We start from the raw sequence: 27,808 nt of genomic DNA on the forward strand, positions 1-27,808 counted from the left end.
AATGTTGACTAGCAACTCCTGTGATGCTGCTGGTACCAAACTGTATTGGTCTCTGCCATTCCTTTGGGTTCATCAGATGTGTGGAGGGGGAGCTGGCAACTTGGGTAACAGCTTGCTCTCCATATTGTACTGCCTAGACTTGTGAATCCAAACAGCTAGTATGCAATATCCATGGTCAACTGACTGACTGAAGCCTTCACCTCGCTTGATAATAAATTTACTTTTAACATCTTCTAGTAATTAAACATTTTGATCCTGGGAAAAAGATGCCAGCTGCCTATCCATCCCTCTCATAATCACATAAAACTGCCAGGCCTCCTCTCAGCCCCCACCACTCCAGAGAAAACAAACTGACTTTGTCCAACCTCTCCTCACAGCACATGGCCTCACAACCAGGCAGCATTCTGTTAATTCTTGGGCACCCTCTCCATATTCTTCCTATAACGAGGGGGAATGAGAAATAAACACAGTATTCTAGATGCAGTCCAATCCAAATCTCATGAAGATGCAGCCACTAACTGTGAAATTTCCCATTTCATTTGATCTCACACAATGACTCCTCACACTTTCTAGATTAAACTACAACTGCCTTTCCCCCATCCATATCCATATCCATAGTATATTTTGACAAGCTTCTACACTATCCACAATGCCACCTATTTTTATTTCACTGCCAACTTATGAATCTACCCATCCACATTTTTTGTTGGTACTTCCAGTCCGGTACTCAACTGCTCCCATTAGAGATGGAGATGCAACTGTCAGGACACTCTCAATGGTGTTCCTATAAAATTCAGTTAAAATAGGGGTTGGGGGGGGGGGGGCCTCACTTGCCTCATTCTCCTTAGGAAGTGGAGGCACTGCTGTGCTTTCTTGCTCAGAGAGGTGATATTAAGGGACCAGGTGAGACCATCTGTGATGTAAATTCCCAGGAACTTGCGCACTTAACTCTCTGTAAGGCGGAGCCATGTGCTCGCAGAGGGGGATGGTTAAACTGCACCTTCCTGAGTCCACAATAATTTCCTTGGTCTTCTCCACATTCAGGCTTTGATTGTTTTTCATGCAGCACTCCACCGGATGCACTACTTCCTCTCTGTACTTTGTCGTCATTGCTGTTGATGAGGCCAACCATTGCTGTACTATCCACGAACCTGATGTCACAATTTGAGCTGAACCCTGCAACACAATCACGTGTCAGCAGTGTGAACAGCCACAGGCTGAACACAGAGTCCTGGGGAGCATCAATGTTCAGTGCAATGGAATTAGAGACTACACAGACTGAATGCGGCCTTTTTATTACTAAGTCCAGTAACCAGTTGCAGAGGGAGGTGTTGAAACACAGTGAGGAAAGCTTCCCCACCTGTTTCTGGCATATGATGGTTTTAAACACCAAACTGGTCTATAAACAGCAGCCTGGCATACGAGACCCCATTTTCCAGATGGCACAGGAGAGAGTGGAAGGCAAAGGCTACTGCATCATCAGTGGAACGATCTGAGTAATAAGAAAACTAGAAAGGGTCCGATGTAGCCAGGAGTAAGCTTTTAATGTGCTCCATGAACGGCCACTCAAAGCATTTCATAAAGATTGATGTTAATGCCACTGACAATGGTCATTTGGCAGGTTACTGCTACCTTCTTGAAAGATGGTTGCAGCCTTCAAAACCGAGGGAACAGTGGGCTATTCCAGAGAGATGTTGAATATATCCATCAGTGGGTTGACTCTGGCCACGATTTTCCTCACCTCAGCTTTAGGCAGACAGAACGTCTGCTCCCCTGGAGGGATGGGGTGCCTTCCTAGCCAGCATCAGACCAGACGTAAAAGACATTCAGCCTGTCAGGGTATGAGGCATCTTGGTGACTGATGTGTAGGATAGACTTGTAGTCTGTAATCTTCTGAATTCTCTGCCACATGCACCTGCTCTGTGTCCCTGGTATCGCAGAAGTGGCTGTATATTCTGAGAATGCTCCCATTTTGCTTTCCTGGTGGAGTGGGAAAGTAGTTATTGCTTCCCTGAGGTGTCACATCTCCCAATCTAAAGGCAGCACCACAATTTCTCAGCCGTGCATGAGTTTCTGCAGTTCACCATGGCTTCTGATTTGCCCTTACTCAGATATGTTTCATGATGGGAACATCCTCAGTACATTTCTGTATATAGTTGGTCACAGAATCTACATATTGCTCGATGTTGGTGCAATTCCCATAGGTAGCAGCATCCCTAAACTTTCTCCAGTTCGTGTTCTTAAAGCCCTTACATGTCAGGTTTTCACGCTTTGAACCTCCTTGCCTCTAATCTACTGTAAAAGATTTAACAATTTTCATTGCTCTTACTTGAAGTCAGGCCTTTTTAGGCCTGATTTCTCCCAGGTCCTTTATAACCACCAAGGTCTCATTACATACCAATTGCCTATACTTAAACATACACTACCTTTTTCCCTGATCAAACCTTCAAAATCACTTGTTAACCAAAGTTCCTTAAACATGTCACCTTTGCCCCTTACCCTTTGGATATACTCTAAAACATCTCATACTTACCAGATGTTCTCCCCTTGCATTAGCAGCCATTCTTAACCCATTTCCATCTATAGGCAAGGGAATTCTGACTATTATAGGGAGAGATACATGTTGCTTTAACTATCTAGAAATAGATGTTGAATTGTTTGATACAATTATCCATTGACGAGTTTACCTGGTTGGTTCTTAAAGCAAGTCCCTTAAGTGGCCTTCTCCTATAAACCAGGATGCCTGCAATTAATTATATATAGTGGTTTATTCTCTCCCTTCTCCCGCCCCCCCCCCCCCCAACATAAATTCCACAACAGCATTTTTTTCCATTCCATGTCTCATCTGGCTTGGGAGTAATTTGTGAATTTATTACATGATCTTCCACAAATCATGGCTATACCTGATATACAGCAATAAATTCCCTACAGTAACTACCAAGTTCTCAAATTCAAGAAAATTTACGTTTCAAGACTATTTGACTAGTATAATTACATTAAGCACGCCTGACTCTTCAGTTATTTCCTCCAATGCTCTGGATCCCCCCAGATTATTCACCATCTCTGTGACCATTTCTTTTCAAATCCTTGAAGATGAGCAATTGGGTTACAGAATTTGTCTGCCTTTAGTCTCAATTTGCTCTCAATATTCTGACTCTAATTTGTTTTCATATTTGAAATTAGCCCATCTGTGAGTAAAGGAGTATTTGCAGTGTCTTCCACCAAGAAGACTGATGCAAACAAAAATTCCGATTTAATGTATACGTCACTTTTGTTTCTTGTTATTAATGCCCCAGTACCATTCTCAAGTGCCACACTTACTTTACTCAGCCACTCTTCCTGTGCATATTTTGCCTCAATTTTCTTATGAGCTTTTTGCTGCTTTATGAGTCTTCATGAATTTTTCAGTTAGTTTCTAATAATAAATTCACAGTCCTCTGGCCTACTACTAGCTCTTGCTGTTTTATACGCCCTACTTTTGACTAAGACCTTTAACTTTTCATTAACCTTTCTCATGGAAATCCACTTTAATGAGACACTGTTGAGCATGAAGGACCAGCTAGTCCTTCATAAATGCTACTGCTCACCCATTGAATTCTGAGCTTATTTGCCCAATGTCCCAGAAAACTACATCTTCACACCATTAAAATTGCCCTTGAAGACACTATCACAGGTTCCAAGACCATTCTCCTTCAAAACTATCTGGAATTCTACCATGTTCTGGTCACTACATCCCTCATGATTCTTAACTATACTATCTCTCATTAATCTTTAAAGTTCAAATGTCATTGAAATATAATGAATGGGCAAAAAAAATTAAGTGAAAACAAAAGGGCAAGGAGATTTATTCCCTTTTTTCCCCCAATACAGAATTTTTCTAGTAAAGTTGCACATGCAAGTTGACATCCTGCAACAGCTGCACTTGTTATACAAAATAGTGCATTAAAATCCATTCAACTAAGTATACACAGTTCCAGAGAAAAGATAAAGTACTTTTCACAACCTTAATACTACGAAGGACTCTCCAATGAAATAGATTTTAGGAAAAAATATAGGAAACATATCAGCTGATTTGCACACATCAGAATCCCCAAAAAGCAATGAGATATCAGACAAACTTGTTGAAACCTTGGCTGATATATATAATCAGAGGATAGCACATCTACTGGAGAGCAGAGAAAGCCTTGAATGACAAAAGGAGAGTCCACATCAATGAGTTACTCAGGTATACATACAAGTCACCATTAACACCTGCAGAAGTTAGTATAGTACTTTATGCTAATGTCAACAGAAATGAAACAACACTGTCTAAAATCTTCCCACATGCATGTTGCTACCATGAAATATGGCAATAAAATTATGTTCCAGTAGAGGTTATAAATTTTATGGAACTTACTTTGCAGCCACCCAGCCTATCCCCCTTGAAGGAAGCACTTTAAGCATGCAAGCACCATGAAGTCACCTGGTTAGAAAAGTAATTCAAATTGGAGTGCATCTAAATTTCTAAACCACATTTGTGAGAGCAGCAGCAGCAATATTACGTAAATTATCACAGACTTCATGTTTGTCATCAATGAAATTTTACTTCTGCAATAGTCTACCAGTTTAATGATAATAAAATTTGGCATACATGGTAAAGTTGTCATGGTCTTCCATTCTGTGAAAGAAAAAGAAAAATAATAGGTCACGATAGAAATGCATGCACCTGGTGGTGCCATTCATGCCTTAGTTAACAGCCATTTCATCTAACTTGGGAAAAGGAGGCCAATGTGCCCCTCAAGCCAGTTCCAGCAATTATTAAGATCATGGCTGATGTGACCTAACCACGTACCATGCCACCCACCACACCCGTCAATACATTTAGGTAAAGCTATTTTGATAATGAAAATGGATCCCTTGCAAAAAAGCAAAATAAAACAACATGAGTATAGAAATATTCCCCAATCCATTTTTGAAAATGACTAGTTTAAACTTTTAGCCCAATACTCCTGAACTTTTGATCCAGAAGAAAATTTCAGTGCACGCCATTAATTTGCATTACTGTTTTCAAATTACTTTTAAGCAAAATTCCAGGAATACAACCAAGGCTAATATGAACTTCCTAAGAGATACCTAGGTGTGATGTAACCAGGCTTACACTCTTGAATATCAGTTCAAGATGAGCTCAAAATTTCATTTTCCTTTTGATTTTTAAGTGAACACCACCATCCACGCCAATTCGAACAGCCAAAGTTTAGACCTGGAGATAATTTGTTTAAGGGACAAAAATCTTACCCTGATCAAAACAAAGGCATTATCCATATATCCGAGATTTTTATTTCCTCACTTCAGAGCATTGCAAACCTTGTAAATAGTTTAAAATGCACTGTAATACATATGGAGAATATATTTTCTAAAAGAACAGTTTTCTTTACTCTGGGAGCAATAAATGCCATTATTTGCTTTACATGGTTATAAAGTTCAAAATACAGCTGAAGTTATTATGAAAGCATTATGGAATCAACTAGTTAGAAAACGGATTCAAATTGGTTAATTATCACAAATTATGAAAAGTTTACTCTACTCTTGCAAGAGCAACTTTCTTCAGGTGTCAGTTATCCTTCCATGTTTATACTGCAGGGCTAGACAGAAACAACAGGACAGAAGCCATACTGGTACTGTACATACCAGCAGAATAGGGTGGCTAAAAACTAAAGAAAATGTGATAAAGTGAAGTCATATTGACTGAAAGTACTTAAGGTCAGCTGTTCACAGGAATGCAAACATTGCAAGAAAAGCTTGGATGGCAACTGCTTAGGCTCCAGCCATGTTACTCCATATTACTTGGATTCAACAGAGATATAAAGAACCTGTAGCCCTATTAAAAAAAAGGGTTCAGCATTCAACCAGCCCTATTTCACTAGGAGGTAAGCTTATGGCCATAACCATGTTTCTCCTTCCATTTAGTAAACTGAATGCATTAGTATACTGAACACAAATCAATGCAAGACTGAACAGCATCAAGAACCCCAGGAAGTAATGTCTATTGGATGCAATGTTAAAACTAATACCTTGTATGCTTACTGAGATGAATGCAAGTGATCGCATGATTCCATAAGTGGTTGTTCCCCAGATGTTCAAAACACTTTTAAAACTGCCCATAAATTCAGTCAATATACTATTGCTTATGTGAACTTGTGTACAAGTTGGCTGTTTTCTGCATTAGTGATTACTACCAAGTATTTCATAGTCTGACACATTAAACACATTCATTTTGGGGTAAGAGTGCTTATAGGAAGGTCAGCTCAGACTGATAAAAAACAAAGGAATCAGCATTTCAATCTTCAGGGAATGCACAGGAAAACAAAGCCCACTGGGTCAAAGGGACAATAGCAGCATAGATGCTAATTTGTCATAAGAACTTCGATTTAATTTTTATAGGCAGAAGCAAAGGTACTTAAGACTGCTATTCCTTTCATATTCTACTTTGAAGTCTACAGAAACTCTGAAGTGAGGCCAATGAAGTTAACAATCTGAAGGTCAGACAATAGACATTCACATGACAGATGAAATTAAATGCAGAGCAGTTAAGGAATGACACTGTTTAAAGCATTTGATCAATGCTTTCAAAAATGGATGCAGGTACAGAAATTTAAGTAGTGATGGGAGAAATTTAAAAAATAAGGAAGCGATCTTAGCCTTTATTAACAAAGATACAAAAGGAAGTTACACTAAACTGCAATGTTCAGGTTGGCCATTATAACAGTGGTTAATGCTAGTATATCAAAATTTCAAGACACTTTAGAGATTTAGCAGAAGACTACTAAGATCAAGCAATTTGGTATCATCTACGGCTTATGTTCAGTAATCTGTGATTTATTGTCATTGTTCAATTAGCATTCCAGCTAAGCACTACATCCAGTCTAAAGGAAACCTGAACTATCAGCTACTACCATCTTCTAGATGAGACAAATTACTAAGGAGATGCATGTCTTAAAAAAGGAGCTCTCCTCGTCAGTTGAACAATATTTACCCTCCCATCAACATCAATTTGTGGTCATTAAATGGCAACTGTGGGAAACACCTGTACAAACTGGCTACAGTTTTTCTTCTATCACATGCAGTGATTCTCAAAACTTAGGGATTCCACGCAGTCATAATATAGATGTACCCCCCTTTACAAAGGTAGAGCGTTCCTATGAAACCTTTCTCAAGCCGAAATGGTGTAAAGCGAAGAACCATTAATTTATACGGGAAAAATTTTCGTAAAAGTATAATTTCGTAAAAAGAAAATCTTCTTTGTAATGTAAAAACAGGTTACTAATGTAGGTCTTTTGTAAAAGTGAAGTGGCGCAAAGTGAACATTCGTAAAGGGGGGGGGGGGCGAGAGAGAAAAACACCTGTACTTGTACATCTCTACAGTAGAAAAAGGCACGAGATAGGCCAGTCAAAAACTCCACATTCATTTGACAAATGACTAGTAGACAAGGTCAGATTTGAAATGACTGGCTAAAAACTAAAAGCCAAAAGAAAACAATTTAAATGAAAGCATGACCTTGCATGTAGTCTTTGAAACAATGGTGGAAGCCATTTCAATATCAACTTAAGTGAATTTCATAAAATAGTTAATAGAAAAATGGCATGAATGGGGAAAAAAGGGAACTGTTGCATAGGTTGAGAACTGGCAGAGATACATTGGTTTGAATAAGCTTCCTTCTCTGCTGCATAATTCCACAAATTTGAATTTCCCCTACAAGAGTGCTATTGTAAGCAAGCACTAATCATCCTAAAAACAGTTCAAAGCTTTCCATATAAAATGCTGTAGGAACTCAGCAGGACAGGCAGCATCTATGGAAAGAAATAAACTGTTGTTACAGGCAGATAAAGGGCCCCGACTCAAAATGACAACAGTTTACTCCTTTCCATAGCTGCTGCCCGACCTGCCGAATTCCTCTAGCATATTATTCTGGATATTCAGCATCTGCAGAACCTCTCATGTTTATTAATGCTTTCTTACCACTACCCCAACCCCCATCCCCAGTTAGCTAAGATGCAGTTCTTACATACCCTTCCTTGTTCTCGCCTTCTGTTGCAGGTTCTTCAGTTGCTTCAGTGACTTCTGTTTTAGAACTAGCCTTTTCCTGCTCATCCAACCAATCAGAAACTGCCTTCAAGGCCCGTTCAGTATGTGACACCATATTCTGTACTGCTTCAAGGTCTTCTTGAGTTGGGTAGATGGCAGCATGTTTTGCCATTACATGGCGGTCATCATTCACGAAAATACGCATGGGACGCTGGTAGGAAAACAAAGCATTTACAATGAAGCTAGGTAAACCATAATGGCAACATCAAATTCAAATTTCTCTTTGAAGTTAAAAGACTGTACTATTTTACAACTTGTATGCATATACCAGATCTCACGGCTAGTACAGAAAACTTGAGAATATGTAGGGGATTGAAATCTTGTTATGTTGTGACCCTCGGTCGTCTACAGAAGATCTCCAAGCTAGATCTTAGGAGGTCACAGCCAGCTCATACAGTGTGAATTCAGGTAATTGGGACACTAGGACCACTACATTTGGCCCAATTAACCAAACTTTCTTGGCAATAGTTTAAAAAAAGTATTAAAAAAACTACCAGTTCACTGAGTAGAACAGTACAAATTAGAACACTACCAAAACTACTGCAGCACTATTTAGTTCCTAACAGTTAATAACAGATTCATCCAGTGTACACTGCACTAAGTCATTGAACATTACTGCACAGAACCCATCTCTTCAGCACATCTAATGCACGCCAAAATTTTTATCTGCCTAGTCCCATCAACCTGCACCCGAACCATAGCCCTCCAGCCCCTCCCAACTATGTATGTTATCTAAAATCCAGGGGGTGACTTATCCCAGCTCATCAGCAAAACAATTGAGTTTTTCCTACTGTAACGTCTATTTTTCTTTTCAGTGTTGCTGAATCCTATCAGAATCTTTGATGATCCACAGCAGACTGCAGATCTGCACGATGCCGCTCTTGGAACTTCCCAACCAGTCGTGTTTCAGCATGTCCAAGTTTGGCCTGAAGTTGGGCACCTTCGAGGACTGCACACCAGTGTCGTACCCTGAAGCATAGTGGGAGCCAGAACATTGATCACAGCGAGAGTAGCTGGCGGAGGGCTCTGTACTCGGTAATTGATGTGTCAATTCTTGAGTTGGGGAACTTGAAATAAAAAGCCACGCTTCAGACTAACAAAGTAGTGACTGTTGTTTCCTGTCACTGTGGAGAGAGTGCCTGTGCGATGTCAAAATGTTAAGAGTGGACAGTTAGTTTTTGATGGACTGTAGACCATGGTCTCTCTTTGGGTGTTCTGCTTTTACATGCATAGTGGGTGGTGGGAATGCTGATGCTTTATGCTAGAATAAGTGTGGGGGGGTGAGGGTTGATGCTGCTTGCGTGTGGGAGGGGGCAGGGGGCTTTGGGGGTTCTTATGTATTTTTCTGTCATTCATTCTGTGGCGATTTTTCTTCAGTTTCGAGGATGACTGCTGAGAGCAAGAACTTCAGTTTACATATTGTATACATTCTCTGACATTATATGTAACAACTGAACTACTGAAATGCTGAAATCAAACTTTCCATCAAAGCAACAAAAGGATATTGAAGCACAGCAGCAAGTGCACGCTGCCTGTCTTTTGATCAGTTGCTCTGACCAGAGAAGGAAATGCCTGGTGCTGTGCCCAGGCCTGGTGAGCACTGTCCAAAACTTTTCCCCGTGTTTTTGGATTTGGTCTTTGGACTATAGACTATTTTTCAACCAGATAGTTTTTATATTCTGAGGCTTTTCGCCTGATCGTCTGTTTTTTTTTGTGGGGGAGGGGGATTTGGGGGTCGATGTGCCTGTTTTGTTTTTGTACTTTTTTTTGCAGGGAGGTGTGATTCTGGGGTTGACGCTCGTGGTGCTTTTCTTTTTTTTAATCTTCCTTGGTTTCATGGCTACCCAATGAAATGAAAAATTTCAGTGTCGTATACTTTGATAATAAATTAACCTTGAATCCACCACTCTCGCTAGTTGCTTGTTCCACTCTCTCACCACCCCAAGCTCCCCCCATATTTCCCCTAAAAAATTTCATCTTTCACCCATAACCTCTAGTAAAATCTCACCCAAATAAAGTGGGGAAAGCCTGTTTGCTATATCCCTCAGAATTTTGTATATCTGTATCAAATCTCCTCTCAATCTTCTATGTTCTAGGGAATAAAGCCCCAACCTATTCAACCTTTCCCCATAACTCAGCTTTTCAAGTCCTGGCAATATCCTTGAAAATTTTCTCCATGCTCTTTCATACTTATTGTCCTCTTGCTTGTAGGTAAGTGACCAAAACTGCATACAATACTTAAAATTAAGCCTCACCATCTTAAGGCTGATTTATACTTGTGCGTTGCATTAACACCGTAGGTACCGCGTACCCTACACCGTACCTACGCCATAGGGTGACATGCACCTCCCCAAAAAAGTAACCCACGTGCTGCGGCAACGCAGACCGCAACAACTGTGATTGGTCTGCTTGGTAGCATCTCATTTCTTCCTATGCATTTCCGGTTGCTTCTTCTCCACCATGTCTGTACACCGGTATGTGAAATAGGAGGTTGGTCAAGAAGTTTCAGTCGCTTGACATTCAAGATGAGGTAGACATTGATTTTGTAGAAGCCAAACAGTGGTAGTAGACAGTTGTCAACTGGAGACCTGTGACTATTGATTTGCCACAGGAATTGATGCTGGGTCTTTTGCTTATCCTCTGGATCAGCAAATTTGCAGATGACACCAAGGTTCGGGGCAGTGTTTACAAGGAAAGCTATCAAAGTATTGAGTACAGGAGTTGGGATATTATGTTGAAGTTGTGTAAAGGCTGATTTATAGTTGTGAGATGTTATTTCCGATCCAGCTGCAGCAGGAGATAGAGGCCCGTGGTTTGGAACTTGTTGGTGACAACTGAGGGTATGATTGTGTTGAAAGCCAAGCTGTAATCAATAAGCAGCAGTCTAACATACATATTACTATTGTCTTGGTGATCCAAGGCCAAATGGAGAGCTAGTGAGGCTGCACCTGCTGTAGACCTATTGTGGTACCAGGCAAACTGCAGTGTGTCCAGCAGGCCTTGCTTAAGCAGGAGCCGAATCCAGCTCTGAACAACCTCTCAAATCACTCCATCATAAGATTTGTATGCCACTGGGTGATAACAGCTGAAGCACCTGATCCTGCTCTTTTTGGGCAATGGTCTGATTGCTGCCCTATTGGGCATCTATGAATCTTTCACAGCCTAAATTATTACCATTTAATTTTGTTCTCACTTACACACCAACTCAGAAGCAGCAATTGAACATTTGCAGTATTGCATTATTACACTGATCACAGCACAGGAAACTGCCAATTAGCCCCTCTATGCTATGTCAGTACTGCAGGCACAATCTAATTCTGCTGCTGCCCTACCCCATGACTCTCACCACAATGGTGTATAACCTTCTGAAAAATTCTGACAAACCCATTTCCACCATCAACACTGCAGCATATTTTAGAGCCCAACCACTTAACTGCTCAGCAGTTCTTCATCATGTCACTTATTCTTTGCTCTTTCAACCATTTACTTTATCTACTACCTACATCTGTGACTTACTCATTTCAAAGAACCACCACTAGCTATTATTTCCCATTCCTGTGATCATTTTGGTAAATCACTTCCATATCCTCTCCAAAACCTATCTTTCCCATAAAGTGTAGCATCCAGAACTGGAGACAATACTCCATCTGCATTTAAACCAAAATTTTGTACAAGGTTAATCATGGCACCATATTTGGAGGCTCTTACAAAAGTGCATTAATTGTCCAATGCTTCAATTAACTTGCAGCCTGAAATCCATCCTTTAGCCCCTTTAGGCTTATGTTCTCTATTTACATTGGCTTTTCTTATGCATTATACCAAAATGCAACACCAATCATCAGTAAATTTAATTCCACTAGTTAGTCTGTATTTGCTTTAAATCCAATACGTGCGTGCGCTCAAGTTGATCTTTTCCGGATACCATCAGACAATGGCAGCAATTGTAGTCCCAACACCTGGGGGCCACTGCACAAGAAGATTAGAATAAATCACCAGGGCTCCAAGGTCTGCCCCACCATTCAATTATAACCTTGGCTGATACTTAGTGGCTTCAATAACTCTTCTGATAAATCTCCATAGCCTTCAATCTGTCATATAATCCATCAGCATCCAGTGATAACAATTAACCAGACAGCTAGAGTCAAGTAGCATAACACTTGCTACAGAAAACTCAAACTTCTACAAAATACAAAACCAGTTATATTACAATTAGTATAAAATAATTACATGTACATAGATTATATTGGATTCCAGTTAATTTGGACACATTGGCACCAGCACATTTTGGCTAATTAAGCAGATACCCCAATTAGCTGGAGCTTAATGGAACAAGTTAAAAAGGTATATAAAACAAAATGCTGTTTAACTTGAGTAACAGACTAATAATTAAATAAAACATAGAACAAATTACATGATCAATACTACTATAGTACTATAAAACTGCATTAGAGGCTAATTGTTATTGACAGAGGAATTCATCAAACAAATTCTGTACAGACATCTAGTGTAGATAATGAACTGCCTTCATACAATGTTATCACCAATTGCATCCTCCAAATCTCCATTTCCATAAGCATGGTTACCGTTGAGTGCATTCTCAATGTCATTTTGCTAAAAATACAAACAAACTTACCTTTCCTGAAGGAAATCAGCCAAAATATTCTGCTTTTTACTCACCATTGTGCTTTCAGTCTCCACCTGCTCTTTCCTCCCACGTTTCCTTTGGCTCGGTGGGTGGTTCCTTTAACTCCCTGCGAGGTTTCTTTGGGGTTTTATGTAGCTTTTCCAAGGCCCTCAGGTGATAAGATTCCAACTACTCTTGAAAGGAGACACAATTGTACCCCAAATGCAACTCCTTGTATCTACAAATCAAATAGGATTAATAAGAATTTGAAAAGCAAACATGAGGAAATCTGCAGATGCTGGAAATCCAGACAACACAGACAAAATGCTGGTGGAACACAGCAGGCCAAGCAGCATCTATAGGAAGAAGCACTGTCGACATTTCGGGCCGAGACTCTTCGTCAGGACTAATGGAAAGGAAAGATAGTAAGAGATTTGAAAGTAGGAAGGGGAAGGGAAACGCGCATTTCCCTCCTCCCCCTCCTACTTTCAAATCTCTTACTATCTTTCCTTTCAGTTAGTCCTGACGAAGGGTCTCGGCCCGAAACGTCGACAGTGCTTCTTCCTATAGATGCTGCTTGGCTTGCTGTGTTCCACCAGCATCTTGGATGTGTTGCATTAATAAGAATTTGTACATTTCTTCATCAGGTAATATACCTGATGAAATGGTTAAAATTAAAATTTATGCAGATTCAATGCACAAACTATAGATTAAAATCACAAAAAAAAATCACAAGATTACACACAGAAAACAATCTAACTTCCAACTTTTCCAAGTTTGGATAAAATTAAAAATTTTACATACAGGTGGCCCCCATTTTTTGAACGTTCGCTTTACAACACCTTGCTGCTACATTAGTTACCCGTTTTCGCTAACAGTAGAGTATTCACTTTTACAAAAAAAGACAGTGCACGCCCTAAGCAGTCAAGCTCCTCCCCTGGAACTGCACTCTAGCTGCCATTGCTTAAACATATGCCTGTGAGCATCTGTGCTTTATCTCCATTTATTTTGTGTTCCGTTCACATCCAAGTGGTTGGAATACCAAGTGCTTTTTTTCTGAGTACGAGTGGATACCTTAGTTCTTTTGTTGAAAAATACTGTGCAGAAAATAACCTCGATAATAGGTGTCTTTTGATTGTCGATAGTAGTGCTGCTCATCCACCTGGCATTACCGAGTATAGCAGTAACATTTATGTTGCGTTCTTACCGCCAGATACGACATTGTTGCTGGAGCCGTACGACCAAGGCCAAATAGCCACAATTAAGGCTTACTATACGCAAAATGTGATGCGTTTTGTTGTAAGTACTATTGATAGAGAAGGCAACTCCGAAGCATCTTTGCGAGAGATCTGGAAAGAGTACAATATAAAATTGGCAATCGCCAGCATTGGCGATGCTCTTGATAGGCTAATAGTCTCAATGAGAAATGGCGTTCGGAGGAAACTGTCCCAAAGCAAGGAACGATTTTAAAGGCTTCAAACCATCAACAATAAATACAGCAATAGTGAATTTGGCTAAGGAGGCTGGGTTTGTGGAAGTTGACAAAGATGATGTTGAAGAGGTTTTGGCATCCTATGACCAAGAACTGACAAATGACGAGCTGATGTAATTGCAAGAGGAAAGGATAATAATCGAAACTGAACGCAGCAGTGAACGGTTTGAAAGTGAAGCCATCCAGGAAATAATGTGAAGCAATTGCACGAGATCTTTGCTGCGATTGACAACACGCAATGATTGCGGAAAAGTATGACTTTAATTTTGAAAAGATATGTAGGTTTAGGGCAGGTTTGCAGGATGTTTTGAGTGCTTACAAAGAATTGTTTGATAGAAAAATGCGCGAGGTTAAGCAGTCAAGCACACTGTCATTTTTCAAGCTTTCCACATCAGCCGATGAACTTCGACATCAAGGCAGGCAGATATAGAAGACGTTAGTGACCAGCCTGCCCTGATGGAAACAGACAACGATGACGACACGACACCCCAGTCTCCTGTACCTACCGTCACCCAACCTCCGATGACTCAGCCTAACACACCATCAGTGTGCTCGCTGTCTTCTCAATTCCGCTAAGCGTAACTACACTGTACATACATTATTTCTACTTTATATAAGCTGTGTATTTATCACATCATCCCTGCTTTTACCATATGTTACTGTTATTTTAGATTTTATGTGTTATTTGGCATGATTTTGTAGATTTTTTTGGGTCTGGGAATGCTCACAAATTTTTCTCCATATTAATAAATGGTAATTGCTTATTCACTTTACGACATTCCGGCTTACAAACCGTTTCATAGGAATGCTCTACCTTCGGCTAGCAGGGGAAACCTGTAGTAATTTGCTCACACTAAAGCATCGAAAGTATCAGCTATAAAGGTGGACAGACCAAATATGAACAAAGGAACACAAGCATGATGCAAATCAACTACTGAACTTGCACAACAATACATCCTTAAAATCAGTCGATCTATCAAAAAAGTAATACTTTGGGTTGAACTTATTATAATCTGTCCATGTTCTTCCTCACTGCCCCACCCCAACAAAAAACAAAATTTCAAGAATCTAATTAATGGGCTGAGTAATTTTTGTACAGTGTCATGAGTCAATGCAAATAATTATTTGATAAACAAAAGTCAGCAAACTACAGCATAGTACTCAGCATTGTACATAGTACAGCATTGTCATTTAAAGTAAAATTGGAACAGAATGGAGGGTTATGGGTTGAGTGCAGGTCGGTGGGACTAGGTGAGAGTAAGCGTTCGGCACAGACTAGAAGGACCAAGATGGCCTGCTTGCGTGCCGTAATTGTTATATGGTTATACTCTACTCTTATTGATCTTAGAAACTGTATTGGCTGTTTCTATTAATCCAGTTATAATTCCCAACTTTTCTTTCACTCAATATGCAATATTCCACCCCCACCTTCCCCAAGTGTCTACAAGAGTATCTGATTAAACAATTTAGCATACATAACACAAGTGAATCTGCAGATGCTGGAAATAAATAAAAACACAAAATGCTGGCAGAACTCAGCAGGCCAGACAGCATCTATGGGAGGAGGTAGTGACGATGTTTCGGGCCGAAACCCTTCATCAGGAGTGAAGTAACATGGGATGGTCGAGGGGGGATAAGAAGTGGGGGGGAGGGATAAAGTATTGAGCTAGGAAGTGATAGGCTGGAGGGAAATGGGCTAGGGGGAAGGTGGAGAATTATGGGAAATAAGAGAGAAAGAAAGGTAGGGCTGGGAGGAGATTATAGTGAGGGGGGGGGGGGGGGAAGAGAAAGAGAACCAGACTAAAATAATAGATAGGGATGGGGGTAAGGGGGGGGGGCAGGGGAATCAACGGAGGTCTGTGAGTTGAATGTTCATGCTGGCAGGTAGGAGGCTACCTAGGCGGGAGATAAGGTATTGCTCCATTGACCTGCATGTGGCCTCATCTTGATGGTAGAGGAGGCCATGGACAGACATGTCGGAGTGGGAGTGGTCTGTGGAATTGAAGTGTGTGGCCACAGGGAGATCCCACCACTGCTGGAGGACTGAGCGCCGGTGTTCGGCGAAACGGTCTCCCAGTCTGCGGCGGGTCTCCCCAATGTATAAATGGCCACATCGGGAGCACCGGATACAGTATATCACTCCAGTTGACTCGCAGGTGAAGTGGTGCCTCACCTGAAAGGACTGTCTGGGGCCTAGGATGGTGGTAAGGGAAGTGTGGGGGCAGGAGTAGCACTTCTTCCGTTTGCAGGGATGAGTGCCCGGAGGGAGGTCGGTGGGGAAGGATGCGGGGGATGAATGGACAAGGGAGTCGCATAGGGAGCGATCCCTGCGGAAAGCCGAGAGTGGGGGGAGGGGAAGATGTGGCTGGTGGTGGGATCACGTAGGAGGTGGCAGAAGTTACGGAGGATTATACGTTGGATCTGTAAGCTGGTAGGGTGATAGGTGAGGACCGGGGGACTCTATCCCTGGTGGGCTGGCGGGGGGATGGGGTGAGGGCAGAAGTGCGTGAAATACGGGAGACGCGATGGAGGGCAGAGTTGATAGTGGACAAAGGGAAGCCCCTTTCTTTAAAAAAGGAAGACATCTCCGTTGTCCTAGAATGAAAGGCCTCATCCTGAGAGCAGATGCAGAGGAGGCAGAGGAATTGAGAGAAAGGGATAGCATTTTTGCAGGAGACAGTGTGGGAGGAGGAATAGTCTAGGTAGCTGTGAGAGTTAGTAGGTTTGTAGTAGACGTCAGTGGATAGGCTGTCTCCAGAGATAGAAACAGAAAGATCTAGAAAGGGGAGGGAGGTGTCGGAAATAGGCCAGGTGAATTTGAGGGTGGGGTGAAAGTTGGAGGCTATGTTAATGAAGTCGATGAGCTCAGCATGTGTGCAGGAAGCAGCGCCGATGCAGTCGTCGATATAACGCAAGAAACGAGGACGACAGATACTGGTGTAGGCTTGGAACATAGATTGCTCCACATGGCCGACAAAAAGGCAGGCGTAGCTAGGACCCATGCGGGTGCCCATGGCTACACCTTTAGTTTGGAGGAAGTGGGAGGAGCCAAAGGAGAAATTGTTAAGGGTGAGGACTAATTCCGCGAGGTGGAGAAGAGTGGTGGTAGAAGGTGACTGGCTGGGTCTGGAATCCAGGAAGAAACGGAGAGCTTGGAGACCTTCCTGGTGGGGGATAGAGGTATATAGGGACTGGACGTCCATGGTGAAAATGAGGCGGTGGGGGCCAGGGAACTTGAAATCTTTGAAGAGATGTAAAGCATGGGAAGTATCACGGACATAGGTGGGAAGGGATTGAACAAGGGGACATAAAACAGTCGAGATAGGCAGAAATGAGTTCAGTGGGGCAGGAGCAAGCAGAGACAATGGGTCTGCCTGGACAGGCAGGTTTGTGAATCTTAGGAAGGAGGTAGAAACGGGAAGTGCGGGGTGTGAGAACTATAAGTTTGGTGGCCGTGGATGGGAGATCTCCCGAGCTGATGAGATTGGAAATGGTTTGGGAGACAATGGACTGGTGCTCCCTAGTGGGGTCATTGTCCAGGGGTAGATAAGAGGAGGTGTCAGCGAGTTGTCGTCGTGCCTCCGCTATGTACAGGTCGGTGCGCCAGACGACAACAGCACCCTCCTTTATCAGCGGGTTTGATAAGGTTGGGATTGTTGCGGAGGGAATGGAGAGCACAGCGTTCAGAGGGGGTAAGGTTGGAATACATAACAGATCAATTCTAATTCAGATGTCATCCGCATAACTCCCTGATGTACATGTAGCTCTATTTATGAAGCCCAGGATCCTACTTGTTTTACCTACCGTAGATTCCGGATTTTAAGCCGCTACTTTTTTCCCACATTTTGAACAGCTTTGAACTTTGCGGCCTATAATCCGGAGCGGCTAATGCATGATTTTTTTTCATGCCGCCTCGTAAACATTTTGCCTCATAACAGTAGACCAATAAAATTGATGAGTAGTTCACAGAGGTCCAATGAAATTGTACGATAAATCAAGCGCACTTTCACAATTAAATTATTGTAAATCAGTCATTTGTACTCACCCTCATCAACATGGAAAACACTCGAAGCATTGTGCTGCCTTATGGCATACTTAGTTTATAATATTTTCGCTTAGTAATTCATTTTCTAGTTAAAGTTAGAAGAGTTTTAACTATATTTGTTTTCTGTACTACATCGCGGGATGCTATGACGTCACACCCGGTTTCGCAGTGTCTTGTGGGAAAATGCCGGTTTGCGATAAACGGAAAGGAGGGGGGGAGCGCATTACGCGAGCAGCTTTGGATCTGAGCGAACGCTGCTTTTAAATGCCGTTTGCGATAAACGGAAAGGAGGGGGGGGAGCGCATTACGCGAGCGGCTTTGGATCTGAGCGAACGCTGCTTTTAAGTTAAAGGTGATCAATAACTTTTCCTGGTAGGCTGTAGTATATATATTTTTTACCAGTCGTTAGGAGATATTGGAATGTTGTTCAGTAAAGAAGTATACGCAACGTATTTAAAAGTAGCCGCGTTACGGGCACGGTTCGAAAAAAAGCATTTGCAATATGTATTTGTTTTTGTTACCATATGGATTTAATTAAAAGTTAAAAAATCCTCACGTGTAAAATCTTTCTGTGTAAATATCTCATATTACAACGTGGGACACCTGCGGCCGAAAATCCGGTGCGGCCTTTACAATTAAAAAATTGATTTTATTTCTAAAATTAGAGCCAGCGGCTTTTAATCAGGTGCGCTCTGTAGTCCGGAATCTACGGTAGTTCTTTTTCATTCAAAAATTTTCAGCATTGACTCTTAAAAGCATCACTTTAAGTCAAAAGCTTGCTTGCTTTTGACTTCCCTTACATTATCAACTTTGCAATTGGGTTTTATATTATTTCTTTAAAACAAATCAGGAAGCTGGCAACCACACAAGCTGTGGTCTCATATACACTTATAAGAGTAAAAGAGTCGTCACTGTAAGCCAAATGGCAAGATCCAATTACTTTGTCTAGTGTAACAAATAACACAAACACTCATCACCTCAACTCATTTTAAAAATAACTTCAGCAAAGAAACCAAGAGTAACTGCACCTTTATTTTTATTTAGAGGTAGAGTGTGGAATGGGGGGGGGGGGGGGGGGGAAGCAGAGCACCAGGAGAAACCCACACGATTCATGGGAAGAACATACATACTCCTTACAGACTGCACCAGAACTGAGCTCTGAAACACCGAGCTGTAATAACATAACACTAACCACTTCGGTACCATGGTGAGCTGAGAGTAGTATTGATACAGAAACCCAGACTTTCATTCAAAACAAGGCTGATTTTGATGATACATTTCCAGTCACTAAAATAATGTCCCTCAGAATTATCTTGCTGTTCATTTACATTTTTCTCAGGTGGAAATGAATATTGGTTCGTTTTAGACTTTTGAATACAACACATTTATTTCTGCTATCGAGGCAAGCTACTAAGTAGTGACAGCTTTTATCCATTGAATAGCTGAGCAGCTTCATTAAACTAAAACATTATAAAAGTTGCATAGTAGCACAGGTCATAGAGCCACTGCCTCACATCAAAGACTAGGCCCAATCCTGACCTTGTATAGTGTGTAGTTTGTACATTCTTTTTATGATTTTGTCACATTCTCTCCAGTTTCCTACTATCACAGGCCAGAAGGTTAATTGGTCAGTGCAAACTGCCCTATGTGAATAGTGGGGCAAATGTGATTACTGTAAAACTAATGTAAATGGGTGGTTGATGATTAGTGCAGGCATGATGGGTAGAAGTATCTTTTACTGAGCTGGATCTCTCAATAATACTATACCAAGGAGAAAGCTTAGGTTTTTAAATAACTGCTACTTTGCACATACACACACAAAAAGTTAAAACACTAGTTTTTTTTTTGAAATTTTTCCTTCAATTGCAACATTTTGTTGTTTATTCATTAAATTGTTTATAAAATTGATACGTCATAATTCAGACAATGCTCCCACCAATTGCTAGTGTCTAGCGCATCCCCAAACATCAGATCACTCACTGAAAAATTTCCATGATCATACTTCAATAAGAGGCATCTTCAAAAAAAATAGCCAACATGAAAAAATAATTTCACTTCTACAGTAGATATATGAAAATTATACCCAGATTTAGTTCATAACCCTTTACTGAGCAATGAATGGTATACAATGGTGTCGTGGGAGTCAGATCTCTGGCTGTGTTGCCCAGAGACCCAAGATCTTTGGGCACAGAGCTCAGAAAAAGCAGCACAACAGACTTAACATTGTAAACCACCAAGTTATTTACTGAACAACATACACAAAATGCTGGCGGAACACAGCAGGCCAGGCAGCATCTATAGGGAGAAGCGCAGTCGACATTTCGGGCCGAGACCCTTCATCAGGACTAACCAAAAGGAAAGGAAAGATGGTAAGAGAAGTAAAGTTATTTACTGTCTCCCCTCTCGCTGTGAAACAGATACGCCTCTTTCTCCCTTATTAGGGAGAGAGAGCCTGTGGTATGTAGAACAAGTAGCCTTTGAGGTACTACACGTCTGGGCCTTTACTGTACACTTGAGTGTTCAGTGGTGAGTACCAATGCTTTTATTTTGCTGGGAGGGGGGTTGGAGTTCTATCATTTACTGCCATTCATCTTTTGGGGGCAGCCCTGTTTTTATGGATGAAGAAAAAGCATTTCAGGATGTATATTGTATACATTTCTCTCACATTAAATGTACCTTTGAAACATTTGAACATAGCTTTGAACATTAAAAAAAAAGGCAGTTAATTAAACTGGCAGAATGGGACCAATATCCTGCAGGTATTAATACCAGAAATAGAACAATTTTCCCATACAAGATGCGTAGCACAACATTTTTCAGCTGGCCCTGACTTGCAGAAATTATGTCATATGTCTGGTGGAATTAAATGGAAATGAAATCATAAGCTCACAGGTGGCTTTGGGGGTGCGTGAAGGTTCCTCCATGTTTTAACAGTTGAAACGAGCATATAAGGTCACCTGGAAGCACAACCTTATTGTTACCTACACATGTTGCTTGGTTTTACTTGGTAAGAAGTAATAGCATTCAAGTCCTGCCACAGCTGTCAAGCATTCTTCAGCGATTCATGTTTGGTCCAGAATTGCAACTTTGCCCATGTGATGGCTTTTTGGGAATCATACCTGGACCTCTTGCATCTTACTTGGTTTCCAGACCTGAATGTCACTGATCTGCCCATCAGCAGACTGCAGATCTCATGATTCATCCAGGGCTTCTGGTTGGGAAAGAATGATTTTACAAGGACACACTCCTCTATGACAACTGTCCTTATACAGTCAGTAGTGTATTCATTCAGATTCTTTGAACACAGCCCAATCCAGAGTCAAAACAATCGCGTAGCCACTCCTTTCCCTCCTGTGACCATCACTTTGTTGTCCTCATCTCTAGAGCAGGTTCTCTGAACTGCAGCCTAGTCATGGAACAGTAGGCATTCCTTCTCATACTATAGCAGTGGACAAGTGTGTTGGGACCCCTGATGCTGCAGATTATATGCTGATAATTGGGCAGAGATGTCTTGAAACAAGCCCAACTGAAGTCCCCAATTATGATTTTAAATACAGTCAGAGTGGACTATTTCTTATTTGGTAATGGTAGCATTCAATATCTCAAGTGGCTGACCAGTGAGCACTTTGGCAGTATATAAACTACAGTCAGGCTCACAGAGGAGAACTCCACTGCTAAATAGAATGGTCAGCATTTAGATGTTCCAGATTGGGGGAACAAGAGTACGACAAAACTGCCGCATCTGAGCACCACAAAGAGCTTTAACATAAAACACTGACTCCACCTTTGCCTTCTCTGAACAAGAGTTCAGTTCATCCTGAACAAGCCTTCAGGTCTTAATGACGCAGCAACATATCCAGAGTGAACAATGTCTCAGTGAACACAAAACAGTGCTTCATTTTCCTCCAATACAGCAATCACATCCTTAGGCCCTCAATCTTGTTCTCAAAGAGCTGTACATTTGCTAACAAGATACTAGGCAGAGAGATTCTCATTCCTCCGCGTTACAGCCTAGTTTTGCCCTCCTCCCTCTCTTTCAGCCATGACGATGTTCTTTTTTCATTCATTGTTAATCCAGATCATCCACTTAGAGGGAACAACTGAGGTTCCAACATTGATCACTGTATATGTGAATGGTCATTTTCAGATTGGTTGGCTGTGATTAAATCTTCTACCCATTTCTTAGAAACATGTTAAATCCATTAATATTCAATACACACCACGGTGAATTCATTTTGTGTAGTAACCTTCAATGACCCCTTAAGACTTTTGAGAGTTTATACACAACTAGAATACCCTTAGTTATTGCTAGTTAGGACCATAAGCAAATGTCATACATTGTCTGTTGTATATCCATACTAACAGATCAAATTAATATTTTCCAAATACCTGGGTTACCAATCCTTAACAAGATTTTAGCATTTTTCTCACTAGCACCTCAATAACTAGTCTATCATTACTTTTCCAGTCCCTATTTAACTCTTTTCTTAAATCAAAGTTAGAAGTTATACCATGTAATTTGTGTAAAGAATTCTACAATCTATATAACTTAGGAAGGTAACAAACAGGGCATTCACTTTATGAAAGTCATCACTGCAATTACCTACTATGTTGATCATCCGGTACTGGGGATTTATTAACTTTTACTAATGTGGACAATAAATGTTTTTTTTTTAAAAAAGTAACACACATCTTTCAGTTCCTTGTTTACTTCAGAAGTCCAATTTCCTAATGAATTTTTGGTAAGAGTTGATATCTAACTTCTGACATTTCCTTATTCTCAATACAAGAGTATCTTTTTTCTTCAATTCATATGGGCAATGCAGATCAAGACAACATTAAACTGCTAATTTCCAAAAACCCTTGAGAAAATGGTAGTGAAAACTCCACTCTTCACTGTGTGGATATAGCCACAGCACTGTTAGGAAATGTTCCAAGAATATTGACCAGACAATAAGGAAAGCAATGCAGTCCCAAATCAAGGTCAGCTTTATTACTATGTCACACATTATTATATTTTTATTTAAAAGAATATCATACCCTGGTTTAAGACAATAAATTTTTCAATCTTCCCATAAACTTATACTATTTTATAATCATTCTTAAACAGAGCTTCTTAATTACCTAAATTCTTTCATAGGACATAGTTCTAAAATACCGTATATGCCGGATTATAAGCCGCTACTTTTTTCCCACGCTTTGAACAGCTTTGAATACTGTGGCTTTTACTACGGTGCGGCTAATGCATGGTTTTTTTTCATGCCGCCAAAAACATTTTGCCTCATAACAGTAGACCAATAAAATTGATGAGTAGTTCACAGAGGTCCAATGAAATTGTACGATAAATCAAGCGCACTTTCACAATTAAATTATTGTAAATCAGTCATTTGTACTCACCCTCATCAACATGGAAAACACTCGAAGAAAAGCATTGTGCTGCCTTTATGGCAGTTATTTAGTTTATAATATTTTCGCTTAGTAATTCATTTGTTAGTATTTTCTAGTAAAAGTTAGAAGTATTTTAACTATATTTGTTTTCTGTACTACATCCCGGGATGCTATGACGTCACATCCAGTTTCGCCGCGTCTTGTGGGAAATACCGGTTTGCGATAAACGGGAAGGTGGGGGCGAGCGGCATTAGACCCGCGCGAGAACGCTGCTTTTAAGTTAAAGGCGATCAATAACTTTTCCTGGTAGGCTGCAGTATATATTTTTTTTTTACCAGTCGTTAGGAGATATTGGAATGTTGTTCGTGCACTGTTCAGTAAAAAAGTATACGCAACGTAATTTGTGTGTTACCGATACGTATGTATATTTAAAAGTAGCCGTGTTACAGGCACGGTTCGAAAAAAAGCATTTGCAATATGTATTTGTTTATGTTACCATACGGATTTAATTAAAAGTTAAAAAATCCTCACGTGTAATATCTTTCTGTGTAAATATCTCATATTACAACGTGAGACACCTGAGGCTTAAAATCCGGTGCGGCTTGTACAAGTACAAAATTGATTTTCTTTCTAAAATTAGAGCCTGCGGCTTTTAATCAGGTGCGCTCTGTAGTACGGAATCTACGGTAGCTTTGCTCCAATAAATTCCTCAAGTCTTATTTTAAAAAGGTCCAAGTTGAATGTGTGACTTACAACAGGCATGATAGTAATCACTTAGTAATGGATTCCAACATTATACAGGTCACGTTGTCTCATAACTTCATGCTTACTTTAAGCATGAAGTTACTGATGTATGTAATTCAAATATTTATACATGTAACTTGTAATGAATTACTGAAACGAGCAATGCTTAAATATACTTAAAAGATTACTGAAACATTACACAATTAAATTCACAACAGACACTCAATGTTAGGCTGAATGTGTGTACAGGCCCCCCCCCCCCCCCCGTTTTTCAAACATTCAATTTACGACAACTTGCCGTTACAGAAGACCTACATTAGTACCTGTTTTCGCTAATCAGAGGATTTTTGCTTTTACAAAAAAAGACACCCGCTTTATATGCATGTTTACCCCGAGAAAGACTAACATGACCGTGAAGCCTTGTGTGCGCATGCATGTACGTGCCGATTTTTTTCCTCCAAATCAATTTTGGCTCGCCGTCTTCCCAATTTTGATAAGTGAAACTACACCATACATACAATATTTCTACTTTATATAGGCTGTATATTTATATCATTCTTGCTTTTATTATATGTTCATGTTATTTTAGGTTTCCTGTATTATTTGGTAGGTTATTTTTTGGGTCTTGGAACGCTCAAGAGTTTTCCCATATAAATCAACGGTTTCATAGGAACGCTCCACCTTCGGATAGTGGGGGAAACCTGTAGTTGCCTATTGTGCTTTCTTAAATAAAAGTTGTACATTTCATATTTTCCAACTGAAAGATTTTGGAAAGCAAGGAACTTCAGCAAGAGATACCAACTTACTCATTATCTTTACCACTGGTCTCCAAACTCTACAATAAAGGCCATCACCCAGCCCTGCATATTAGGCTGCCAATATTTTAACCCAGCTAATAATAGTTTGAAGTAATGTCACATCACCTTTTCTCCTCTGCCCACTTGACAAATTTCATGTTTCTAGCTTTGGTCATTTTGCAACCACACAGGCCATCAGATCAAACTTATTTCTCTATAGTTGAGATATGGGCCACTGTTAAAACGGGAAGGCTTTAGCGAGTTAAATTTTTCATCTACATTCTTCATCACATGTGCAGTGAGAAAGGCTCCAGGGGTTGATATACGCTTTATGTGAGATGCGGGTAATCTGACAGACCTCCAACCTCCCTAAAAACCACACCTGTAGCCGGTGCACTGAGGTAAGAGCTACAGGGAAGTTGTCACCAAGTTGCAGGAGACAGGCACCTAGCTGTCGGGAGAGGGAAAGGAAATGGGTAGTCAGTGCAAAGTATCGCCGTGATCGTGCCTCTCAATAACGTTTTGGATATTGCTGAGGAGGATGACTAAGATGTTTTGGTGAATGGCTTGGCTTCAGACCGGACAGCCAAAGCGTTTCAGGGTGCCTGGATCCGGGTGCTGAAACGTGGCACTTTGACATTTTAAACACTGGCACAGATAGACTGGAAGCTCAACTGTTGGGCATAGATTGAACTGATTCTGCTCGCCATTCTGCAAATGTTCATTCCTTTCTCTGCAGCGCCAAGGCCGTGAACTGCTCCAACTATTGTGCATTTCTATCCTGGGATTCACTTTGGTTCAGGATGCTGCTGGCTTGCTTCTGTTGTTTGCACAATGTACATTTTTTCTCCTCTCTCTTTCTCTGCATAGTGGTTTTGGTCTTTTTTTAAAAATTGGGTTATTCAAATTTCTTGCTTTGTGGCTGCCTACAAGTGGATAAATATCAAGATATATAACTTGTACACCCCACAATGGGGCAGTTGGATACCATTAGATGCAGTGTGCAATAAAACTAAGAGGAAGAACTAGCAGACAATAGGGCAAAATTGCAGTCAGTGGGATAAGTTGTTATATTTGAATGCACGCATTATAGAGAATAAGGTAGATGATCTTGTAGGGCAGTTGGAGCATGACGTTTTAAGGATACACACTGTACTGAAAGAACAGGCAGGCAGAGGGGATGGGGTAGCTCTGTTGGTTAAAAAAAAGAAATTAAATCCTTAGAAAAAGGCAGTATAGGATCAGAAGATGTAGAATCCTTGAGAATAAAATTAAAAATCTGCAAGGGTAATAAGACCCTGATGAGAGTTACATACAGGTCTCTGAACAGTAGCCAGGATGTGGGCTACAAATTACAATGGAGATAGAAAACATATGTCAAAAGGACAATGTTACGATAGTCATGGGGGTTTTCACTGTAAATTTTCAAGGTAAATCAAGAAAATCAGGTTGGTGCTGGATCTCAAAAGAGAACTTGTACAATGTCTGTGAGGTGGCTTTTTAGAGCAGCTTATGGTTGAGACTACTAGGGGAAAGTTTATTTTAGATTGGTTGTTGTGTAATGATAGACTTCAATTTGCATTTTGAGAGGGAGAAGCCAAAGTCAGATGTATCAGTATTACAGTGAGAGAAACTGGCCTCAGCTGATTGACAGGGGACACTAGCAGGAATGACAGCAGAACAGCAATGGCTGGAGTTTCTGGGAGAAATTTGGAAGGCACAAGATAAATGTGTCCCAAAGTAGTAGTATTCTAAAGGCCAGATGGTGAAACTGCAGCTCACAATGGAAGTCAAAAATAAAAAAGCAAAAGAGAGGGCATATAATAGAGCAGCGGTGTCGAACTCAATTGCACATGGGGCCAAAACTCAAAGCACACTTTAGGTCGCGGGCCGAACAGGATAAACATTTATTGAACACACTAAAACTAAACATTTTTTGAACATAAATATGAATAAAAACAAACAAGAATATTATTCCAGAAAAAATAAACTAAAACTTTAAATAACTTAAATATTTTGCTCTCCATAAAAAAATCTCCTGTCAGTATTATACAAGTTAGAAATATGAGCATGCTGCAAAAAAACCCTGAAAATATAAATAAAATTTGTGCTTTTCAGCAAAAGTTAAAATAACAACAAATCAAAACACTCAGTTTTCTTTGCTCTTATGCTGTTTTGTCAGAGCTGGATGCTTGGCATCTTTTCTTGGCAATAAGTTCGTTTAGGTTTGGTGTAAGGTTCTGTGTTGTGGAGATTCTCAGGATGAACTGCAGGTGTTCATCAGTGAGACGACTCCTGTGTGATGTTTTGTTAATCTTCATCACTGAGAAAAGCTTCTCACACAGATATGTGCTACCAAACATGCACAAGGTTCGAGCCGCATGTAGCTGAGGCATTGCTTCAGGAATGGAGCGAATAAACTGTACGGGCCCTGCAGTGTCGTACTTTGCCTTTAGTGTCCCATTACACTGCAGCTCTATCAGCTCCATCTGAATCTGTACAGGTGCAGTTTCCATGTCGTCGGCAAATGGGCTGCGAAGCAGCTCGAAATTAATTTTTTGTGCTTCAAAGTCACCAAAGCGCCGTGCGAACTCAG

At 40.7% G+C, this 27,808-nt stretch overlaps 1 protein-coding gene across 3 annotated transcripts in view; it reads right to left on the bottom strand.

Moving 5' to 3' along the window:
* The window catches only part of ilf3b (interleukin enhancer binding factor 3b), a 77,756-nt gene that overhangs the window by 44,692 nt on the left and 5,256 nt on the right, over positions 1 to 27,808 (bottom strand). For all 3 annotated transcript variants that reach the window (XM_073069293.1, XM_073069292.1, XM_073069294.1), the window contains exons 2-4: positions 12,800 to 12,984; positions 8,047 to 8,273; positions 4,631 to 4,657 (exon numbers count right to left, since the gene is read on the bottom strand). In XM_073069293.1, coding sequence (XP_072925394.1) covers positions 4,631 to 4,657; positions 8,047 to 8,273; positions 12,800 to 12,802 — 257 coding nt within the window. In that variant the 5' untranslated portion in view covers positions 12,803 to 12,984. The remainder of the gene's footprint in view (positions 1 to 4,630; positions 4,658 to 8,046; positions 8,274 to 12,799; positions 12,985 to 27,808) is intronic.

This window comes from Hemitrygon akajei, chromosome 16, assembly GCF_048418815.1.
Source record: "Hemitrygon akajei chromosome 16, sHemAka1.3, whole genome shotgun sequence".
NCBI lineage: Eukaryota > Metazoa > Chordata > Chondrichthyes > Myliobatiformes > Dasyatidae > Hemitrygon > Hemitrygon akajei.